Genomic DNA, 22,720 nt, shown 5'->3' with positions numbered 1-22,720 from the left:
AATAACAATAAGTTATTTTTTTTTATAATATAACATTTTATTTTAATAGTTTTTATTTATTTCTTTGGAAAAATATTTGCTTTTGTTTGTAACAAAACAAAAAAACAAAAACTACCTTTTGATATTTGATGCCTTTCACGCTCTCTGACTCTCTTTCTCTCTTAACAAATTTATGCGGTTAGTGTTGTTGCCGTAATGCATTCGAGTAGTCGATACTTGTTGCTGCACCGATTAATCAAATAAAATTAATTAGGAAAATTTAGTTCAAAAGGGAAATTAATATTTAAATTTGATTTAGAAATATATTTCTTTATTTGTATTAAAGTATTAACAATTTAAGAGTTTTTTTATTAGAGTTTAATTTTTTGGTCAGCATATCTGTTCATTTATAACGCTTGTTATCGATAACGTTAAAGTTGCTGTTAATTAGTGTATAACGTAACGTATGTATTTTATATACTGGGAACAGATAATTATAAAGTAACAACATTTGTAAACAGGTGTCTGTTTCCGCCACAAAGAAAGTGGTAATTCCGTTTAAATTAATAAGAGAACTTACCTAATTGATCTGGACGGAAAAGGTATCAAAGTGGTGATACTGATTTCCGGAAATTTTTCGTCAACAATCTCGGAGCTTATGCAAAGAGACTTACTGACACTGGGCCAGGGCGAGCGGCCTTGGAGTAAATCCAACGAAGACGGAACTGGTAGTGTTCACTAGGTAGCGTACGCTCGGCGTCTTTGGTCCACCAACAGTGGTTGGAGTGCAGCTTCATCTATCTCCGAAGCAAAATACTTTGGCACAATACTGGACTGTCAATTACGATGGAACGGGAACGTTCGAAGAGAGGGCTGATTGCACTCTATGCATGCAAGAATTCCATTGGAAAAAGTTGGGGGTTGAAACCATCTTTGGGCATGGTTGTATCTTGATCGAACCAGGTATGACATTGGACCAACGCGTAAAACTAAGCGACTACATATCTCCAGTCCTGATGTAGATGTCGTTATTCCTAGTAGAGACGATTGACTGACTTTCTATACAGATGGATCCAAGTTGGAAGAAGGTACAGGGGCTGGCTAGGCCTTGAGCTTAGCTACAAACTGTATAGCAACTGTTGTTTTCCAATCTGAAATCTTCGCGATTTGGAAGGCAGCAGAATTGATAAAAAAGACTGGATGCAGAAGTCTATCTTTGTCGATAGTCAAGCGGCTCTTAAAGCCATCAAATCCTGCTACATCAAATCTAAGGCCGTTCTCATGTGTAGAACAGTTTTGAAAGATCTTACTTACAGCTATCGGCTGTGTTGGGTACCAGGATACCGTGATATCATTGATAATGAAAGAGCAGACGAATTAGCTAGACGAGGATATAAATCAACAGATCTAGCAATCAAACCATTCATGTGACATCTTTATCAAAACTTTGAGGCGTTCTTCGACGAAAGAGCCTATGAATTTTGGCACAATGTGTCAAGTTCTATTTTGCCGATTCTGTCTACCAAAAGAACATCTTCTGTGTCGCTGCCCAGCTCTAGACTAGTGGGTGCTCACTTTTCACCGGGTCTTAGTTGTTTCTTCTCAACAACGGAACCTGCTCTAATCTACAGGATCATTAGAAACCTAAAGTGGTTAGGAAAGTGCAACATTGGCACGCGTAATATATTTTCTGTCCGATCTCTATAGTCATCGATAGCATTTTAAACTTACCTTCTTACATTTTCTTGTAAGCTTCTCATCTCTCTTTATGTGCCCCTTCTTCTCTTCCCTGATTGCACATCCCCAAACCTAACCTAAGTATATTATAAAATTAAACAAACCTTTTGTTTTTAAATATTTTTTGTCTTTATTTTTATTTTAAATATTAAGGTTATACACGTTACTACAACTATAATACCGTGTCACAAAGAAATATGCTTCATAGTTTCTGGATGTTGGATGTTCCAATGAAAATTTGTAATTTTTGCTGCCTGATTAAAAATAAGTCTTGAAAATATTTAACACGCAATGGAATTTGAAACAAGATTTAAATGTAATTTTGTTCAATTAGGTTTTGTTTGTTTTGTTTTTTTACAATTTCGATTTTGAAAACGAAACTTAGAATTTAAAAGTAAAAAGAACTTAAGCAAATAATTATGGTATGTATATGTTCTGTAAAAAATGTCCCAAAAATATAACATCTTTCAAGAAGAGGATCAAGAAAAATGTGGAAAACATAATTGAAAAACATATTAGAATATTAAGGAAATATGTTAATGCATAAAGAAACGAATCATAAAAGAGAATGTTTTCTAAAATTAATCTCTGTTTAATATCTTAGCTTAGGTGTAAAGTAAATATATAGAGGAGGAAGTCACATGCACATCATCAGGATGTTTACTTTTTCTTTTTCTTCGCATTTTTCTCGGCGGCCACCACCTCAGATTTGCGTTTTTGATTGGCCTTAGCCGGTGGCGCTGTGGCGGATGTATTCGAATTTTTGGTAACCTTTTTCTTTTTCTCTTGACGTTCTTTTTCCTCCAATTCTAGATTTTCACGTTCGATTAGGGTGATAAGGGTATTGCAACGCCTTTGCAATTCCAAGGCGGTACGGGATTTGATAAACCAATTGAAACGGAATTGTGGTGAGGCTCTGGAAAAGATATAAAAAACGATTTAATTAATGGGGCCCAAATAAATAAATTTGTTATGAATTGTTCTTACCTTATTGCCGCTCTTAGTTCTTCATAGACATTTTCCTTATCAAAACCTAATTTGTGTAGCATGCACACCAAAAACCGATCCTCAATTTCGGTATAATTTTTACCCTTATTATTGCCATACTGCAGACGCAGTTGATGGAAAGGGGCACGGTAACGTGACATCTGTAAATAATTGAAATTAATATATTTTTTTTATTATTATTTTTTTAAGATCGCCCTACCTTCTGATCCAAGGCCTTTTTAATCGAGAGACGCCTTTGAATTTTACCCTCACCCCTTTCAATTTGTGCCATTATCCTCTCAATATCCTGCAGTTCATGACACCGCTCCCAAAATGCCGCATTATATTCAATAACCTCTTCCGGTGTTTTACCCTCAACATCCTTGGCTATGTTTTCGATATCATCACGACCATATTTCTCATTGGCCTTAATGAATTGATTAAAATCCCTTTTACTCCAATTGGTAAAACCCAATGTCAGCAAGTACTCCTTTTCAGCCAATTCCTCCTCGGTTAAGGGTTCAGCCTCATCGATTTTCCGCTGCTCTTCACGTTGTACCTTTGTGGCTTCGGAACCCAGTTCCGGATTTTTCGGAACCTTATAGCCCACCGTCTTACGGAAATAATATATTTCCTGATCGAGTATCTCAAAGAGACGTGGAGGAAAGAATTGGAAATCTTGCACAATAGGTTGCTTGGGCGGACGTGGAGCCTTGGGCGCCTTGGGTTCAGATACTCGCAAAGCCTCACGGAAATAGGCATCCACAGCATAGTTGGCTTTACGTTCACGCTTCGGTGGCTCAATCCAATTACCCAAAGCATTCAATTTTTGTTTCTCACGATAATCTTCACCCTCAAATTGATATACCGATGATGAGGCTCCTTCCGCATTTGTGTCCATGGTGAATGTGCGCAATGAGCTTTCACCCAACGAATCGTATTTTGCTTTCTCCTCCATTGTTTTGGCTTCACCTCTCTCCAAAATCGTATCAATATCTTCATCGGTCAATTCCGAATCCTTTGAGGCGAAAACATGATTGGCTCCGAAACGAATAATATTCAACATTTCATCTTTGTTCAACTGATTGCCCGTATTGTTGGTCAAACGTCCTTGTTGTATAACCATTTTATCCAAACGCAATTTTATCTCCGCCCTCTCAACGATTTTCTCCTCCACTGTGTTTTCGGTAATGAAACGGAACACGCGCACCTGCTTCTTTTGACCAATACGATGGGCACGATCCATAGCCTGCAAATCCATTTGAGGATTCCAATCGGAATCGTAGATAATAACAACATCGGCAGTGGCTAAATTAATACCCAAACCACCGGCACGGGTGGACAACATGAAAATAAATTTGCTGGAATTTTCGGCATTGTATTCTTGAATTTGACGATTACGATCCTCATGGGGTGTCTGACCATCCAAGCGGCAGTATTGATAGCTACGCCACAAACAATAATCCTCCAAAATATCCAACATACGTGTCATTTGTGAGAAAATCAATACCCTGGAACCTTGGGCTTGCAATTTGGGCAACAGCTTGTCGAGTATAACCATTTTTCCTGAATTATAAACCAAATGTGTATCAGTGGTATAGGGTGGTCCAGGTTCGGCACCATCAAACAAATAGGGGTGATTGGTACATTTACGCAATTGCATCAAAATATTTTGCAAACGCATTTTCTCCACTTTACCGGCCCCGTTGACAATATCAATATCCTTCATCAATACCTTGGTGTACCATTCTCTTTGCATTTTCGATAGACCCACAAAGATTTTGATTTCTTTCTTCGGTTTCAAACGTTTCTCTACCTCTGACTTCAAACGACGCAGCAAGAAAGGTTTTAACACTGCATGCAATCTCTGGACCAAAGCATCATCTCCCAAACATGAATTGGTATTAAACCATTCATCGAAATCTTCGGAGGAATTGAAAACATCAGGCAGCAAGAAATTCAATAGAGCCCACAATTCATGGAGATTATTTTGTAATGGTGTACCGGTAATCAGAAGACGATTTGTTGTCTTAAATTCTCTTAAAATTTCCGAAAGTTTCGACTTTTCATTTTTAATACGATGAGCCTCATCGATGACCATATAACGCCAATTGAATTTTTTAAATACCGACTTTTCACGAATACACATTTCGTAGGAGGTTACACAGACGTCCCATTCGCCGGGTAGCAGGACATCGCGTATAAATGTATTACGTGCCTCCTGGTCACCAATAAGGCAAACAGCTCTCAAAGAGGGACACCATTTTTGGAATTCATTAACCCAATTTTGTAATGTTGATTTGGGTACAATGACAATGTGGGGACCCGCTTGATTTCTGTAATGGAACAGAACATTTTTAATTAATAAAAATTATAGCTAAAGAATTTTGATACACGGAAAAAAGGTTCAGGCTATAAGGTACCCTATACTATTATCCATATAAATTTTATAGAGGGTCAGAAATTCAAATAGCGGATGCTCTATGGTAGTTAAATGTAGATCCAATATATGCCAAACTTGACATAGTTCATTCTAGGCTCAATTCGGTTCGGTCGTTGGGAGGAAATTATTTATCGGAGCTATATCAAAATTCGGATCGAATTGAACCAATCTTGAATCACGTCTCACTAGACTGAATTTAATTGTCTTGGAAACAATTAATGACTTTCGGAAATCGTTGGTGTCAAATATATGGGAGCCTAAAATCTGAACCGATTGGAACTAAGTTATATATATACTTCATTCAGTAGGTTATGCTAAATTTCATGACTGCCGGAAGAAAATTTAAATGAGAGCTATATCAAAATCTTAACCGATTTAAAGCAAACTTGGAGCACATCATTCTAGACTTAATCCAGTAGGCTATTGGGTTGTGAAAAATTTCCTTACAAATGGAACAAAATCTCTGCCTTTGTGGGCACCATTTACATAAGTTCGGACAAAATTATATATCGAAATCTGAACCGATTGGAACCAAATTTTGCACACATCATTATAGACTTCTTTCAGTAGGAAATGCAAAATTTCATGACAATCGAACAAAATCTGTGCCTTTAGTATGCCATTTTTTATTTATTTAAACTCTTACATGTACACAAAGCCTTTTTTTTTGCCAATTATTATGAATACATTATGCGAAATCGTTGATATATGGCATCTGAACCGATTAGAACTAAACTTTGCACACGTCATTCTAGACATAATTCAGAAGGCTACGCTAATTTTCATGACAATCGGATAAAATCTGTACCTTTGGGGGCAACATTTACACAAAATCGGACGAACATTTAAAGGGGAGCTATATCGAAATCTTAACCGGTTTAAAGGAAACTTGACACACCACATCCTTGATTCAATTCAATACGCTATGCAATATTGCATGTCAATCGGACAGACGTAGCATCCTTGAAACATCATTTGTTCGAAATCTGGACCGATTTTTATACATTTCTACAACTTTTGCTCTAGGCCAAATCGGACAATAAAAGTGTCTTGTAACGGGACCTCCGAACATTTACAAATCTACTCAAAAAGTGTTTCTAAGTATAACACCTATATAGAAAATGATTTCAAGCATTTGGGTTATGAAAATTTCCATAATCGTAATTAAAAATCCTAAAGATGAGTATATATTAGGAATTGCGTAAATTTGGACCGATTTTTAAAACCTCCAACGAGAAATAGCGCCATAGCATTGGCGGGAAAAGGGCTGGGGGTAAAACATAATTTCCTCAACATGTTGTTACTACAGTAGACAACATTTGCATCACATTTGATTTCTGCAGGAAGTTATTTGACGCCGTATATCATTGGCGGGAAACTGTCAGGAATTACATTGAACTCTTCGAATACCTCAACTATATACAAGAAAAGTAACACATTACAATATTTCATCTACTCACTTGAAATGTTTCAAATAGCCCAACAATGAAATGGTTTGTAAAGTTTTACCCAAACCCATTTCATCGGCCAGAATGCCATTGATGCCATTCTCATGCAACGATATCATCCAGTTAAGACCACGAATTTGATAATCACGCAGTTCACCACATTTAATATAGGCCGGCGAGGCTTCAAAACGGAAAATATCTTGTTTTTGGGTATCTTCAGCCAGCAGCTCTTCATCTTCTTCCTGTTCGGTTTTGCGATGGCGGTGACTGCAAAGAAAAACAAAAACAATAACACACACTCATACATATATAGATATTCGATTCGCATGTAGTACTTACTCTGCATTAGAACCACCATCTTTTTCCTTATCCTTGGGTGCTTTCTTCGGGCGTCCTTTGGGCTTTGTTGGACTCTTGATGCTATTACTCATAAAATGTGTGAAAATCTCCGTTTGCTTTAGCAAGAAATCGAAACGTTTGCTACTGTCCGATTTAATTTTATTGTCATAGCCCTCCTCTTTTTCGCCAGAGGATGAAGTCTTTTCCGAATTTGTTTCATTCTATAATGAAAGGAAAGAAAAAACAATGATTTTTTTACAATGTCTGGAACGAACATCCTTTTCTTGGCCAGCCAATACACTTTTGCATTTTTTGTGTATGGTCAAACAAGCACCATATTAGCGTGATTGTGTGCGTTTGTCTGACTGCGGAATGAAAATGCCAATATCTTACCGAATTTTCTTCAGTTGCCTCGGGCCCCTCAACCTTTTCTTCTTCGTTGGACATTTTGTTTACAGTCTTTCAAAAATTTTAAGTAATACAAATAATTATTAATTTAACAATGTTTCAATAAAGTATTGACTTATTTTTTCACTTTTTTTCTTTCTTTTTGCAAAACTTAACAAAACCAAGCCGCCGCACAACACACCAAGAAGAAGCACAGCATTGAAATGCGAGAGAAATGCTTTTTGTGTTATCGATAACACATTGGTTTCCCGCTTTAATCGTATATCGTTTACCACCTGGCGGTTACCGCTAGCAATCGGTTACTTTTTTGGTGTAGCAAAGAAGTTGGCAACATTGAGTGCATGAATTGCCAGTTAAAATTTTAAATTAAATGTGTGTCCAATGATTAGAACCTCTGCATTCTGTGTCCCGTGCCCAAGAATGGTGACAAGACAAGATATGTGTATAGAGGAATAAGTCTCCTTTCCATCAAATATAAAGTGTTATCCAGTGTACTTTGCGAACGACTGGAGCCAATGGTCAATGACATTATTGGAAACTACCAATGCGGCTTCAGACCTAGCAAATCCACCATTGACCAGATTTTCACTCTGCGCCAGATCCTGGAAAAGATCCACGAAAAACACATCGACACATTCCATCTATTCGTCGCGTTTTGACGACAGAGGGGTCTACGATCCGAAACGACCCGAGTCTTACTCGGCCAACGTCTGTCTCCTCAGCCCGTTGTGTAAAAGCAATAGGGCTGCTACAACAACAACCTATTCGTCGACTCTAAAGCCGCATACGACAGCCCAATCCACCCAAAATTAATACGGTTAAAGTCGGAAGGGACCTCTCGGTGCCCTTCAATACCGAACGATTCAGACAAGATGACAGTTTGTCGTGTGACCTTTTTAACATCTCGCTGGAAAAGGTCATACGAGAGGCAAGGTGAACAGAAATGGCACTCTGTACACCAAACAACACATGTTACACGCCTACGACGATGGCATCGATATAATGGATCAAGCATTGCTTGCGGTAACAGCCAACTTTGAACAAATTGAGTAGAAGTCTGCCAAAGTGGGGGTGGCAGTAAATGGCGAGAAGACCAAGCTGATGGTATCAACGCGCAGGATGGCTTTTAGACTTGGACCAATGGTGGAACTTGAAAACTATAACTTCGAGGTAGTCAACGATTTTATATACCTCGGTACCGCCATAAATAAAAATAATGACACCAGTTTTGAAATTCGGAGGAGAATAGTGTTGACCAACAGATGCTACTATGGCCTATGTAAGCAGTTCAGAAACAATGCAACCTCTCGCCAGACCAAACTCACACTCTACAAGACGCTGATACATCCCATGCTGTTATATGGATTTGAAGCATAGGTACTTGTGCAAACGGATGAGGCAGCTTTTGGAGTGTTTGAGAGAAAATTTCTCCGAAACATGTATGGGCCGATCAACGTCGAATGAACCATGAGCTTTACCATCGCTTCGACATATTGACCGCAAACCTTAGTGTCCGAAGTATGCTCGACGAAATGACGAACACCTGCAACATCATCCTCGCCAAGGACACTAACAAAAGAGGTGAGTCTATTTTCGATTTTGTATAATAGGGGTATAATTTACGTATATATAATAGGGGTAGCAATACGACCTTTATAATTAGGGCTAGAGAGGAGGTCATTGACTTAATCCTCTCAAATCTACATGACTCTGTCATCAGCAATTGGAAAGTATCTGATGAATGTTCCTTTTCGGATCATTTGAAGATTTCCTTCGAGGTCTCTTTCGACGGAGGTAGACAAAATCATTTGTAGAAATCCGAGGAGAATAAACTGAGAGAAATACACGGATATAACGAATTCCCAGCTGATTCTTTATACAAGGTAAGGTTCATATCTTTTGATCCAAAGGAGTAGTGTAAAATTTGGAACAAGTTTGGTGGGGGACTTTTAATTACCCTTATTCGACCTTTAGGGACGTTTTTAAACAAATCAGGGTACATACCTCCGTTTTTTACTGTATTTCCCAAGCATCCGTAAAATTAGGGTAAAAATACCTATCTCTGGAAAATTGTTAAAAAAATGTAATAATTTTTGCTAATTTGGAGTTAAGCCACAAATCCTTTATCTCAGGTCTTAGCAGTCAGAATCGAAGCAAACAGACATTGGTATTTAGCCAAGGGTTTTGAAGTGACAATCATTGACAAATTTGATCGATTGATACAGGACTTCGGTGCTGATGGGCATAATTCCGACTATGGCTCAGCCACCGTGAGCTAGGCCAAATGACAGGTACTCACAATAATTTCTCCAGATACTGTCCTCCCCCTTATCTTTAAAACCAGTATAAATCAAAAACATCCAAATAAATGTGATATATCAATAATTACTTTTTGTATTTCATTAAAATATTTTCGCTTATTATATATATCAAAAAATATACACACTAATAATAATAATAACATAAATTTTCAAGCTTATTTAAAAAGGAAACTATATATTAAATATTTTTAGATTACACACAACATGATTATTCCGTATGACTAAAATAGATAGAATAGAAATATAAACTAATTATTTTTTTTAGCTTTAAGGCTCTCTCAGAAAACAGGGAAGTGGGGGGTAGGTAGGTTGGTTGGTATCTTCTACTAAATTTTTTCTTTGAAGAACAATTAAGGAAATCAAGATGGGTGCGGGGGAAGGAAGTGTTGTTGAATTTGTCATTTAAAAGAAATCTTTGGAATGAAATGCATTATCTTCTGTTTTGAATAAAATAAACCGGATAAGCATTGAGAAAGATAATTTTTTAAGCTAACAAACAAACAAAACATGCTATATATTCGGATTCTTTGCACACAAAAATAATATTGAAAATCTCGGCTGGAGTAAACAATTGCCAAAATCTGTGGCACTATTCGATTGAAAGCTATACAGTGCAGTGTTAGAAACAACATATTGAAAAAAAATCCATAATTGAAAGATAGAAAAAAAAAACAGAAAAATTCGAAAAAAATTAAATTTTGATTTTAGCAAAAACAAAATTAAATTCTTCTTGAATTCTAATAACTCTTTTTGTTCACTATTTCCTTTTGTATCTTCGTATTGATAAATAGAATTTCAAAGAGAGGCAGTCATCATTTCATTCATTATAAGAAGAATTTGTAGAACTCCTCACAAAAATCCTTCAAGACCCCTTCTTCTTCAAAACTACTTAATATTACATGTAATACAATAGTCATTGCTTGATACAGTTATATGACGAGACGATCCAATTCAATGATGGAGTCAATATTTGAACCGTACTATCTGCACACCAAATTCTTTTTTTCCATCGTGATCATCATCTCCCAGGTGCGTTCCCACAATTGATGGCTGTTGCAAAAATCTATTATTGATGTAATGTTTCGATGATGTCTGTCTGTGAGTGTTGTGTTCATCAATTTTTCACCGAAAACATTTGGGCAACTTTACTGGCCTGGCCTTTAACAAACTCCAAACTGTTCGATATTCCCTTTTTAATGGCTTCAGTTTTATTTTGTTGTTGCTGCTGCTGTTGTTGTGTGCCAGCCGGCGGTGTGGCATGATGATGATGATGATCTACACTTTTTGATGATTCAATTGCATTATGATGATGTTGTTGATTTGGAAACATTCGCTGTAGAACATAATTAAAGCCGCTAGCCGCCTTATGACAATTCGATTTAAAACGTTCAATGCCGAATGCTCGAATTGCCCGCGAAAATCCAAATACTTGTGAACTGATGTAGGCTCGTCGTATTGCCAAGGTGCGACCATCTTTTTGTTCGGAATATTCAACGATTTCATCGACTTTCTGCAAAAAATAGGGAAATGGAAAAAATTAAAATGGAAAAAATTAAATTTTCGTATAAAAAATGTTCACTGGGACACATTTTTGTTGTAAGAAATATTTACTGGGAAACATTTTCACATAAGAAATGTTTGCTGGGAAACATTTTCGCAAAAGAAATGTTCGCTGGGAAACATTTTCGTATAAGAAATGTTCGCTGGGAAGCATTTTCATATATAAAATGATCGCTGGGATACATGGAAACATTTTCGTATAAAAAATGTTTACTGGGAAATATTTTCATATAAGAAAAGTTGGCTGGAAAACCCTTTCATATGAGAAAGTTCGCCGGGAAACATATTCTTATAAGAAATGTTCGCTGGAAAACATTCTTGTATAGAAAATGTTCGCTAGAAAACATTTTCGCATATGAAATGTTCGCTGGGAAACATTTTCGTAGAAGAAAATGTTCGATGGGAAACATATTCATATAGAAAATGTTCCCTGGAAAGCATTTTCATATAGAAAAATGTTCCCTAGAAAGCATTTTCATATAGAAAATATTCGTTGGGATACATGGAAGCATTTTCGCATAAGAAATGTTCGCTGGGAAATATTTTCGTATATGAAATGTTTGCTGGGAAACATTTCAACAGAATAGGCTGTAATTTGGTATTATGGTTTCTCAGTGCTTAGAAAAATCTCCCTACGAAAAATTATCAATAGTCGCCCAAATTTTCGGGTAGTCGCCATCATAGATTTTGCGCACGTTTTTCAACCGAACTGCCCGTTGTAATTTGGTATTATGGCTTCTCAATGGTTAGGAAATCTCCCTACGAAAAATGATCAGTATTGGTCAAATTTATAGAAAGGTCCCATATAACATAACCTCACAAATTTCGGTATTTTGTAGATTTTGGGCACATTTTTCAATCGAATTGGCTGTAATTTGGTATGTTGGGTTCTCATTGGATAGCAAATATTTCTACCAAAAATTATCAACATTGTTCCACTTTTTATATTAGACCCCATATAACATAACCTCCCAAATTTCGATATTCATAGATTTTAGCCGCGTTTTTCAACCAAATTGGCTGTAATTTAGTACTTTGGATATTCATTGGTTATAAAATCTCCCTACCAAAAATTATCAACATTGGTCCACTTTATAGGGTAGTCCCCATATAACATAACATACCAAATTTTGATATTCTTCGATTAACCGATTTGCTTGTAAATTGGTACTTATCAACAATGGTCAACTTTATAAGGTAGTGCCCATATAACATAACCTCCCAAATTTCGATATTCTTACATTTTAGCCAAGTTTTTTAATCTAATTGACTGTAAAAATTATTATCAATATTGGTCAACTTTATCGGACCACTCTTTCTGGTAGCTCCCATATAACGGTATCCTAAATTTTGAGTATTTTTAGTGAGTTTATAACCGAAGTGAAGTTTATAATCGAAATTGCTGTAATTTGGTACTTTGTGTTCTCATTGGTTGAGAAAACTTTCTAACGAAAATTATCAAATAATAAAAGGGAATCTTCCAAATTTCGAAGTTTGGATTATTTTTTACCCTAAATTGTACGTATTTGATATTTTCTCATTGTAATTGGGCGTGAAATCCGAAAATATCATAGCTCTCATATGGATTTTTGTTATTTTGAGTATCGCTGAATGGTTTCAATTTGTATTTTTTTTGATTTTATTTCCAAAACAATTAACGCCATCCCAATAACCAGTTGAACTACTTTTTGCTTGTTTTTGCTAATTATTGTCAATTGAAATTATGGCTGCATTGTTGATCTAATGCTAACAGCTAAAATCCACACAATAATATGTGAATGTGTGTGTGAGTGCGTATACAACAATAATCTCTACACATGCTTGTTTTGTGGTAGGTCCAAAGTCGAATATGAAAAATGAATCAAAACAAACTAAAATAGGTATAAAATATGAAATACACACACTCAACTATATATACATGTTATATACATACCATTATCTTCTTAAAGCCAATATTTCGGGTAAATGTTATCAATGTCTTTGTTTTGGGATCTAGGACGGAATCTTCAATAATTTTCACTGGAGTATTTTTATAGAAACGTTCACCCCATTTCGGGACACTGTTGGTTTTCGACAAGATGCGCCGTGAATATAATTTGCCATCCCGTATTTCTCTCGAAATGGTGTCCTCTGTTAGGACATGATGACTGAAAAGGATAAGAGGGGAAATAAATTAACATAATAACATTAATTTATACAATTTACAAAAACAATTATAACTAACTGAGTTCCCTTCCCTCCTCCCATAATGGCCTACGTGTTAGAATTCAAAATGTTAGTTATTATTATTATAGCGTGTTAAAAATATTCTGATATCAGCGAGGAGTTTCTTTGTCTTCATCTAAGTTTGCCAAAATAAAAATGCTTTGTTCTCTTTGAAAAATAAAACGCAAATTGAATCTGCCATGATGTTACTTACCTTGCGGGATTTGGATAACGATTCCAATAGGCTTGTACAACCTGTTTCCAGCTGTAATCGAATACAGTTTCGGTACGATAATGAGATGCCATATTTACTACTACTGCTGTTGCTGCTTTGTCTTTAATACGGAATGCACAGGAATTCTTTCCTTTCTACTTTAATGTCAATATTTTTCCGTGTGGTCGACAACGACAAAATCAAAACTGTTCACACCGGGTGTCTACAAAATGAAAAAAAAGAAAATCATTATTAATCATGTAGTTCTTATATATATTATACGTCAATAGACTGTGTATATAGCTAAAGAGAGATTATCTTATCAATATGTTTATTGGTATAAGATAATCGACAAAAAAAACACCGGTCCCCAAAAAAACCGGCATATCACCACTTTCTTACCACAATCGTTGAGATATGGATTTTTTTTCTGTTCAACTACAATTATTGGTTTCATGCACTTGCATGCTATCTTCTACTCATTTACACATAACCCTGAACCATAATTTTTTTAAGTGGTATATCATATAAATAGCTGAGGGCGTGCGGCGAACTGCATACACATCAATGTTGTTTCGGATTGTGGGTTCGTTTGATTTTTATTTCTTTCTATTTATTGTTAATTAAATAAAGAGGCATTCAGGCAGGCTCGCGGGGTAGCAACAAAAGAAAGTAAAAACAAATAGAAACCAAAAACCAACAATTTTTTCTTTTCAGTCACGTTGTTTAGGCCTCGAGAAGGAGGAGGTGATAAGCAGCAAGCAAATCGTAACGACTTTGTTTTTCCACCTCCCAAACGTGAACAGCTGATGTTCTTCTATTACATACATGTATTACTAAAAAAAATCTGCATCTTCTTCTTAAAGCAAGCAAATGAAAGTGAAAATAAACATCATATTTTTGGTAGCCACTCACACTTACCCTCTAGAAGTTTCGTAATCAAATCACTTAAAAAAATATACACTTTTTAGTTGTACCCTTTTTTACGCAAAGTTCTACACCACCAATCAAAACAACAACGCCGCACAAATTACAGGTAAATCCAATATTTTGTTGCTTTGCTCGTTTGTGTATGTGTTTGCAACCAATCAATCCAATTGTTAATAGGCATATAATTATAAATTAAAAATGAAAACAAAGTGCCAGAATAACTACACAACCGTCTTAATTTGTCATTGTCGAATTTATTATTGACACTAGTTCTCCCTATGCTGCTACTACTGAATTTACCAATGTGCGAGAGAGAGCGAGCGAACAAGTCAAAACAAGCCGATTGCATGCGAACGTGACAGTTCTCACATAAGGCGGTTTGGTTACAATGACAGCGTTAGCGTATGGCGTATGTCATATCCATAAGACTGCTGTACACTATAAGGCGTTATTACACAAAATGCTTGGGTTATTGCAGTGTTATGTGTTTTAATGATTGTTTAAATAAATCATAATAAAATAGAATAAGATTTAAAGAACATAAACGATTAATTCATGTTGTTTATTTACCTATTAACGCCAAAGAAATAATAAATAACAAAAGATATCGAAAAAAGTAATATTTTTATGATTTTTATAACATAAAAATGCCATGGCATAATTATGGAAGGTAGTCTCATTTGAGAAATTGATAATGGCAACACCTTTTAATTCTATAACGTTTGATGTATCAAAATAAAAACCTTTGTTTTTGTTTCGACCATCTGTCAAATTTTTACTTATAACATTTCACATTTTTGGCAACAGTGCGCATCGAATTCAAATTGATTTTACGCACTTTGACAGTTAATCGAGACATCAACTGCATGGTATACGTACATTTCGAAGAAAGATATTCCAATTATATTTTGAAAGCTGGGTGCTGTCAAAGGCGAATTTATGATAAAATTAGAAACATATGACTGCATGAGACTACCTTATATAATTCCTATCCTATGCATGTTTAATTACAGTATAGCAAGCATTGTATAATTAGGGCACATTTATTCCGAACTTTTTTAAAAATTTTTTGTATTTATTCAACATAAATTCGAAGGCAAAGACAACATATACAAGGTAGGCCATAGTATGACAAATAAAAATATTAAATTATTTTGAAGAAAATATTGCCGGTAAAATCCAATAAAAACAGATGATTCTGAAAATGTTATAGTACGTTTATATTGTAACGGATTTCGGATTTTTAACCCAGTGGGTTTCAATTGTCATGTAGTAGGTACAAAGTTGTAATGTAAATACGGTTTTAGCTTTCATTGTAATATTTCAAAGTCGAAATACAATTCGAATAAATGATTTTTATTTGTTGTTTTTTTATCTTGAGATATTTTATTCTGTACTACAGAAAATCTAAAAAAAAATTATAATAACTTAATTTTTTGATTTGATTTTTTCCTCATATGGTCATAAAAAAGCTGATTAAATATCAGCTGATGTTACTGGAAAAACAAATCACTGTTTACATTTTGTCTATAAGAATTTGTAACACATCTCGTCAAAATGCTCTCCAAACGTACTCTCTTTTACTAGACTTTTGCGAAAAACGAAAAAATTTTGCAATAATTTGCACACATTATTGAGTAAAAGAACAAACCCAGAATTTCATTTTTCATTTGCATGGTAAATATCGATGAATAGTAACATTGACTAAAAATTGTCACCGAAATAATCAAACCAGTGGAATATGTATGTAAACGTATACAAGTAACAGCTGACTGCCAACAATAAGGCTACGTTTAGACTACTAAATCCACTCGATTTCAAAAGTTCGTCATGTTCACAAATCCAGTTTGACTTATACGCTATGGAATTGACATTTGAGATCGAGTGAATTTCGGAAATCTAAACGTACCTTAATGCCAGACTAAACTGTTAGGGTTTTGTAGTTCTATTTGGAAATCAAGTCGATTTAGAAGTCATAGCTTAAACTCGCCCTAAATTTCAATTTACATTGATTTATTATACAAAATTAACAGTACGTTTACTTTGTACCGGATTTATTAAATCCAGCCGATCTAAATTGTAAATTTCATTACATATATGCCGAATAAATCCTCATAGAGGAGGTTAACAGTACGTTTACATTTAACCGGATTTCGTTAACCCAGTGGGTTTCAATTGTCAATTCCTTTGAATATATGTCAAATAAATCCACATAAAGAAGGTTAACAACTGTAAAAAGTTCTAATGTACATGTCGTTTAACCCGCAAAAAAGTTCTAATGTACATGCCGTTTAAATCTAATAAATTTCTCAGATACAACACTGCTTTTGCAAAAGAATAAAATCATCACATCTCCCGAAATTATGCTTCAAAATATGTTAAAATTCAAAACATATGGCAGCTGCTGCTGTAAAATTGAGATCTTTGTAATGAATAATTTATGAATTATAAATATTATTATAATTGAAAAAAAATGTATACGTATTGTTAGATTAGTATTAAAGTAATATATATAGTCAGTCAGCTGATATTTGTTTATACACAAGGCCTATCAATAAAGTCACCAAGAAATATCAGCTGATTTTAAAATTGTTGTCAATATTCATTTTTGTGGATTGTAAAGTAAATTATGCAAATGTTTAAATTCAAGGGTGGCCATCTGATTACAATTTTTTCTCAAAGTGGCCTATTCGACTCTCCTCTTGAAGTTTAATTGAGCGCTTTTAGACTACTAAATCCACTCGGTCTCAAATGTCAATACGGCACCTTAAGGTACGTTTAGATTTAAGAAATCCACTCGATCTTAAATGTCAATTGAATAGCATATACGTCAAATGTAATCCAATGGATTTGTGAGCATGATTAACGTGACGTATACCCATGGAATTGACGTTTGAGATCGAGTGGATTAAGTAGTAGTTCTCTTACCTTTTTATAAAATTGTCCGCGTCGCGTAAATAGTTGTTATAAATATAAGTTTCTTCCACGGAACTATTCTTCAGTATGCCCTGATTATCTTTGCTCAATGTTGTGGACGACGAGCCACATCATGTGATGTTTGGTCAAATCGTGTGATTATTACAAAATTCCGTATTTTTTTTTTGTTTTCTTTACTATTATCCCCCCTATTACATAAAAAACGTATGTTTTATTCTTTTTGTTATTTCCACCCATCCTATGTTTATTGATTATTAAATTAGGCAATGAAGAAGAAAAGGCGACAACAACAACAAAACAAACACTAGCAATATGACACGTTAATGACATTGCCAATGAATGGGTTAATAATAAATATAAAAACAACAACAACGACAAAATAAACCACACTACCGTTACAATGACCATGACTGTAATGTCATTAAGTGGGTGGAAGGGTGATAGAAAGGGGCTAAAACACAAATTGGAATCTATGCGAGAGTTCGAAAAAAAGAAAAGCATCAATGTGTGAATATCGTCTCGCAAAAAACTGTTAATTTTGCTCGATTATGCATTCACACACACACACACACACAGGCACACTTGCATCTAGGCATCCATATGTAAGTGTGATACCTATAACCCCAACAACACCACGACATGTGGCGGCAGCTTAGAAATGGAGGGAAAGTAATGCATTACTGTTGGTTGAGCTTATGTCAAAATGAGGCATGTTTTTGTTTGCAAGGTAGTAATCATGATGCAATAATAAAGTGATGAAACAAAAACAATTGCTTTTGTCTCGACAATCTGTCAAAATTTTCCATATAATATTTCACAGTTTTCCATATAATATTTGACAGTTAATCGAGACATCAGCTGCGCTAAATGGACTACCTATTTATTGTGCCATGGTGGTAATTATTGTTCATATTGGCCGTGATTACAAAAAGAGGCAATTGTGTAAAATGTCAAATAGTTAATTGTAACGTTAAGCTGTCAAAATAAAATATGTCACAAAACATATGTTATATGTACTACTAATTAGGTTTGTTCCCATTTGTTTTTAGCCAATCTGAAGTTGACATCCTAGATCCAATTGGTCGAAATTTTTAAAATTTTTCAATATGTTATAGTACATGTTTACAATGTACCGGATTTAGTCAACTCAGCCATTCGTCCGACAGCGGTTAAAATTACAAAATTTTCCAGAAAAAAATTATTCGTGATGGAATTCAAGCATGATAGTGTGATTAGAGCACTCCAGCATTTAAATGTGAATAACTCTTTTGTGCAAGGCATAATTATACAAGGTAGTCTCATGCAGTCATATGTTTCCAATTTTTTTTATAAATTTGCCTTTGACAGTATTCTGCTTTCAAAATTTAAATAAAAATATCTTCCTTCGAAATGTACGCAAATCTTGTGACCAGTGGCAACAATTTTTGAATCATTTATATTTAATAATATTTTTAAGTTCCCTGCCTATAAAACCTATAAATATACTGGAATCGTAGACCGACGTCAAGGAAGTGGATGGAAGAAAACAGCAATATTCGATCATGTAGCTCATCTCGAAAAAGAAAAATAAAAAAAACAATTACATGAATGATCCTTCGCCCTAAAAAGGCATAAAACACAAAAATTCAGCTTGAGCCCGGCTGGGATTTGAACCGTGGTTCCCATGGCATCTGTTGATTGTTGTCCGGCGCCTTAGCGTTTACAGCCACCTCCTTATCTTCCTAAGGTTGCACAACATGCAGTTATATACCATTGAAGAAAAATATTGTAGTCTGTATAGAAAAAAGTCCGTCACTACAAGAAAAATCTGCTCTGAAACGCTTGACAAATGTCCGAACATTGACATGGTTGATTATAATTCGTAGATACAATTTCGCAACAATATTCGACATAAATCAAGTAACGACATTTGTAAGCCACATTGCCCAATATGCCTGGTGAGCCGCTTAAGCAACGGCAAAACGCGTCGCATAATGGTGAGAATGTAGTATATCTCTGGATTTCCTCTTCATTACAACTTCGATCATGTACATCATCTCGAAAGAGAAATTAATAAAAAAAATCAGCAGATGGTTTGTAAAGTAAAGAAGTGACTTGATCAAAACCCGCGTCGCTGTGGCCAAAAAATGTCTCGTGAGCTGAACATATCGCATTTATTGAAAATTCGGCAAATATTAAAAAAATGAGCTCGGGGTAAAGCCATTGAAATTCCAAAAAGTGCAAGAACTTACACCGTAACAGAAAGAAAATAGACTCAAAAGATCTAAAGATTTGCTTCGCTTGGCCGAAAGTGGTGAACTGCCGAATTTGCCGGTTTTCTCCGATGAGAAAATATTCGTTGTCCAGCAGTTTGTAAACAAACAAAATTATCGTCTTTACTTGCCAAAGAGGTCAGCTGAAAATGTGCACCTACGGTTGGCCACCAGAACTCAAGCGCCGGCCATGGTGATAGTGTGGGCCGCCATAACAGCCGATGGCCGCTCTCCGCACGTATTAATCGACCGTGGCATCAGAATAAATGCCGAATATTATCGCGAAAATATTCTGGTGGGTGTATTTAAGCCTTGGGCAGGCAAACATTTTGGCCGCAGACCTTGGACATTCAAACGGGACACAGCACCATCGTACTCAGCATGCGCGACTCAAGAATTGTTTACTAAATGAGGTTTCTCGCTTCATTTCCAGTGCACAATGGCCACCAAAATCTCCGGATACCAATCCGTTGGACTATTGTGTCTGAATTACTTTGGAAAGCAAGGTTGGCTCTAAAAAATACCAAAGTGTCGATCACCTCAAGCAAGCGTTTCGCCGGGAATGGACCAAAATACCGCAGAGCAACATTCGGGAAGCGTGTGTCAGTTTCATTGGCCGTTTGAAGGCCATAATTCGTGCCAGAGGTGACCACTTCGAACAAATCTACACTCGTACAAAATCTCCGGATACCAATCCGTTGGACTATTGTGTCTGAATTACTTTGGAAAGCAAGGTTGGCAATAAATAATACCCAAGTGTCGATCACCTCAAGCAAGCGCTTCGACGGCAATGGGCCAGAATACCGGAGAGCGAAATTCGGGAAGCGTGTGTCGTGCCAAAGGTGATCAATTCGAACAAATCCAAACTTATTCTAAAATTTGATGCTATTTCCGAGATTTTTTGCTTTAAAAATTATGGCGTTTAATTTTGTTGCAGTTTTTTTTTATCTCATCCTATATATGTGTTAAATAAATCATCATAGAGTAGGTTAACCCGGTAAAAAGTTCTAATGTAAATGTCATTTTACCTCTTTTTGCAGTTTCTTTAACCAAAACCATGGTACTATTATAAAAGGTAACAGCAAATCCCAGCTGATTTGATTCCAACGTAGCACTAGTGTCAATATGAATTTGACAAATTATGTTTTTAAAAATCACCCAACAGGAAAATTGGGAACGCATACAATTTGAAATTGTTCTTTATTAAATGTGCTCCGGTTTTCAATTTACTCAATCTGCCTGCTGGACAAATTTGAGGAAACAAATCTTTGTTCATGGAATAACTCGCAATTCCCTGCATTTTCATATGTGTTACACATATAAGTGGCAATGGCTCAATTATAGGAAAGATGTGGAAGCGATAGAAATATAAATTTGATAGATTTTCATTCATGTTTTTCAAATTTTATTTTGAGGATTCGAAAATATATAATTTTCAAAATTGTTTGTTTACATTTTTCTGTCAAATGACGTTGACACTAGTAGAACTTACAACAACAAATTTCCATGTGGTTGTTGTATCGTTTGTTGTACAACAACACTTGCTGTTACCTTTTATTATTATACCATGAACCAAAACATAAGTACGTTTATACTATGCCTTTTAAATTGACTCTATTTATAATACGATTAACTAAATCCTAACTGTTTACACTGGCCTTAAAATTATATAAAGACAGTCGGCTGATTTTTATTTACATATACATACGTCAAATATCTCAAAATGTAAACAAATGTCTTACTGAAAGTCTATGCCGTAATTTATAGAGTATTAAACTAAAAAACGCCTCTATTATTAGACAATACCAATGCAGTCATGAAAACTCACACATACATAGCATGCACAAAATTTTCTTTGTGAGTGGATTTCTGTGTGTGTGCGTGTTTGGAGAAAAACCCCCTCCACAAATTGATTGAGGGTAAGACAAGTGTTAAGATATGATTTTTTTGTTTTGTTTTTTATTTTTTTTTTTAACTTTTTTGCATTTTTTATTTTTGTGTGTTTTTTTTCTTGTGGAGCGTAATTTAAATGTTGTGCTTTTGTTTTAGTTTAAAATAGAACGGGTAGTGATAAACATTCAAATAACGGTAGCTTGACCATTTCCGGCCAACAAAAAAATTTTATATATCTATTAAGAAAAAATTGTCTAATTCATTTGTCACATAGTGTTTTATAATTGGATGGTAAGTGTGTGATTTCATTCATGTAATGTACTATTAAGTGTCAAAAAGAGATCACTACGTATTTTATTTTGGAAGAAGATTTCATCGTAAGTATATAAAATTATAAATTTTCTTAAACAAATTTAATTTGATAATAGTAAGTTTACATTGTACTGGATTACTCGTTAATCCAGTGGTTTTAAATTGTCAATTCCTTTGACTATATACCAAATAAATCCCCATAAAGTAGGTTAACCCGGTAAAATGTTCTAATGTAAATGTCGTTTAAGGAATAAAGAAGCGTGTTCTTCGAAAGTGTTCCAATCATTTTTTTTAATCTACTGCACATAAAAGTACGTTTACATTGTACCGAATTTGGTTAACCCAGTGGGTTTAAATTGTCAATTACTTTGAATATATGTCAAATAAATCCTCATAAAGTAGGTTATCCCGGTAAAAAGTTCTAATGTAAATGCCATACAATATACAACCAATCGATTAAAGGTACGTTTAGATTTACGAAATCCACTCGATCTCAAAAGTCAATTCCATTGCTTATACGTCAAATATGATCCACTGGATTTGTGAGCAGGATTAACGTGACGTATACGCAATGGAATTGACGTTTGAGATCGAGTGGATGTAGTAGTCTAAATTATGAGCGCGTTTAGACAACTAAATCCACTCGATTTCAAATGTCAATTCCATAGTGTACAGGTCACCTTAATTCTGTTCACAAATCCAGTGTATTATATTTGACGTATTCGCTATGGAATTGACATTTGAGATCTAGAGAA

The 22,720-nt window shown here is 35.1% G+C and overlaps 2 protein-coding genes and 2 long non-coding RNA genes across 4 annotated transcripts in view; 2 read left to right on the top strand and 2 right to left on the bottom strand.

The window, feature by feature from the left end:
* Positions 1–20,655, top strand: part of LOC133333689 (uncharacterized) — a 74,576-nt gene extending 53,921 nt beyond the window's left edge. Inside the window, exon 2 of the long non-coding RNA XR_009754465.1 lies at positions 20,174–20,655. This is a non-coding gene — a long non-coding RNA (uncharacterized LOC133333689). The remainder of the gene's footprint in view (positions 1–20,173) is intronic.
* Positions 1–22,720, top strand: part of LOC133333688 (uncharacterized) — a 90,938-nt gene that overhangs the window by 54,423 nt on the left and 13,795 nt on the right. The gene's annotated exons all lie outside the window — the stretch shown is intronic.
* LOC133333687 (chromatin-remodeling complex ATPase chain Iswi) lies at positions 2,377–7,381 on the bottom strand. The gene is made up of 6 exons (XM_061541975.1): positions 7,327–7,381; positions 6,934–7,154; positions 6,607–6,861; positions 2,924–5,039; positions 2,704–2,864; positions 2,377–2,632 (listed from the first exon to the last, which is right to left on the bottom strand). The coding sequence occupies exons 1-6, from the start codon at positions 7,378–7,380 to the stop codon at positions 2,377–2,379; spliced, it is 3,063 nt and encodes a 1,020-aa protein (XP_061397959.1). The 5' UTR covers position 7,381.
* LOC133333696 (protein preli-like) lies at positions 10,777–13,736 on the bottom strand. Its single transcript, XM_061541982.1, has 3 exons — positions 13,642–13,736; positions 13,156–13,369; positions 10,777–11,172 (listed from the first exon to the last, which is right to left on the bottom strand). The coding sequence occupies exons 1-3, from the start codon at positions 13,731–13,733 to the stop codon at positions 10,777–10,779; spliced, it is 702 nt and encodes a 233-aa protein (XP_061397966.1). The 5' UTR covers positions 13,734–13,736.

Source organism: Musca vetustissima, unplaced genomic scaffold (assembly GCF_032173495.1).
Source record: "Musca vetustissima isolate MV318-11 ecotype Yass unplaced genomic scaffold, APGP_CSIRO_Mvet_v1 utg8392, whole genome shotgun sequence".
NCBI classification, from domain to species: domain Eukaryota; kingdom Metazoa; phylum Arthropoda; class Insecta; order Diptera; family Muscidae; genus Musca; species Musca vetustissima.
This window is presented reverse-complemented; position numbering and strand designations above follow the sequence as displayed.

What these genes read in the sequence shown, in the direction of transcription:
- LOC133333687 (XM_061541975.1), bottom strand. Translation starts at nt 7,380, where the DNA reads ATGTCCAACGAAGAAGAAAAGGTTGAGGGGCCCGAGGCAACTGAAGAA. An exon ending in GGCTATTTGAAACATTTCAA is followed by an intron (nt 5,040 to 6,606) that starts GTGAGTAGATGA and finishes GTTCCATTACAG; the next exon opens with AAATCAAGCGGGTCCCCACA. An exon ending in GAACTAAGAGCGGCAATAAG is followed by an intron (nt 2,633 to 2,703) that starts GTAAGAACAATT and finishes TATCTTTTCCAG; the next exon opens with AGCCTCACCACAATTCCGTT.
- LOC133333696 (XM_061541982.1), bottom strand. Translation starts at nt 13,733, where the DNA reads ATGGCATCTCATTATCGTACCGAAACTGTATTCGATTACAGCTGGAAA. An exon ending in CGTTATCCAAATCCCGCAAG is followed by an intron (nt 13,370 to 13,641) that starts GTAAGTAACATC and finishes TATCCTTTTCAG; the next exon opens with TCATCATGTCCTAACAGAGG. An exon ending in TTGGCTTTAAGAAGATAATG is followed by an intron (nt 11,173 to 13,155) that starts GTATGTATATAA and finishes TATTTTTTGCAG; the next exon opens with AAAGTCGATGAAATCGTTGA.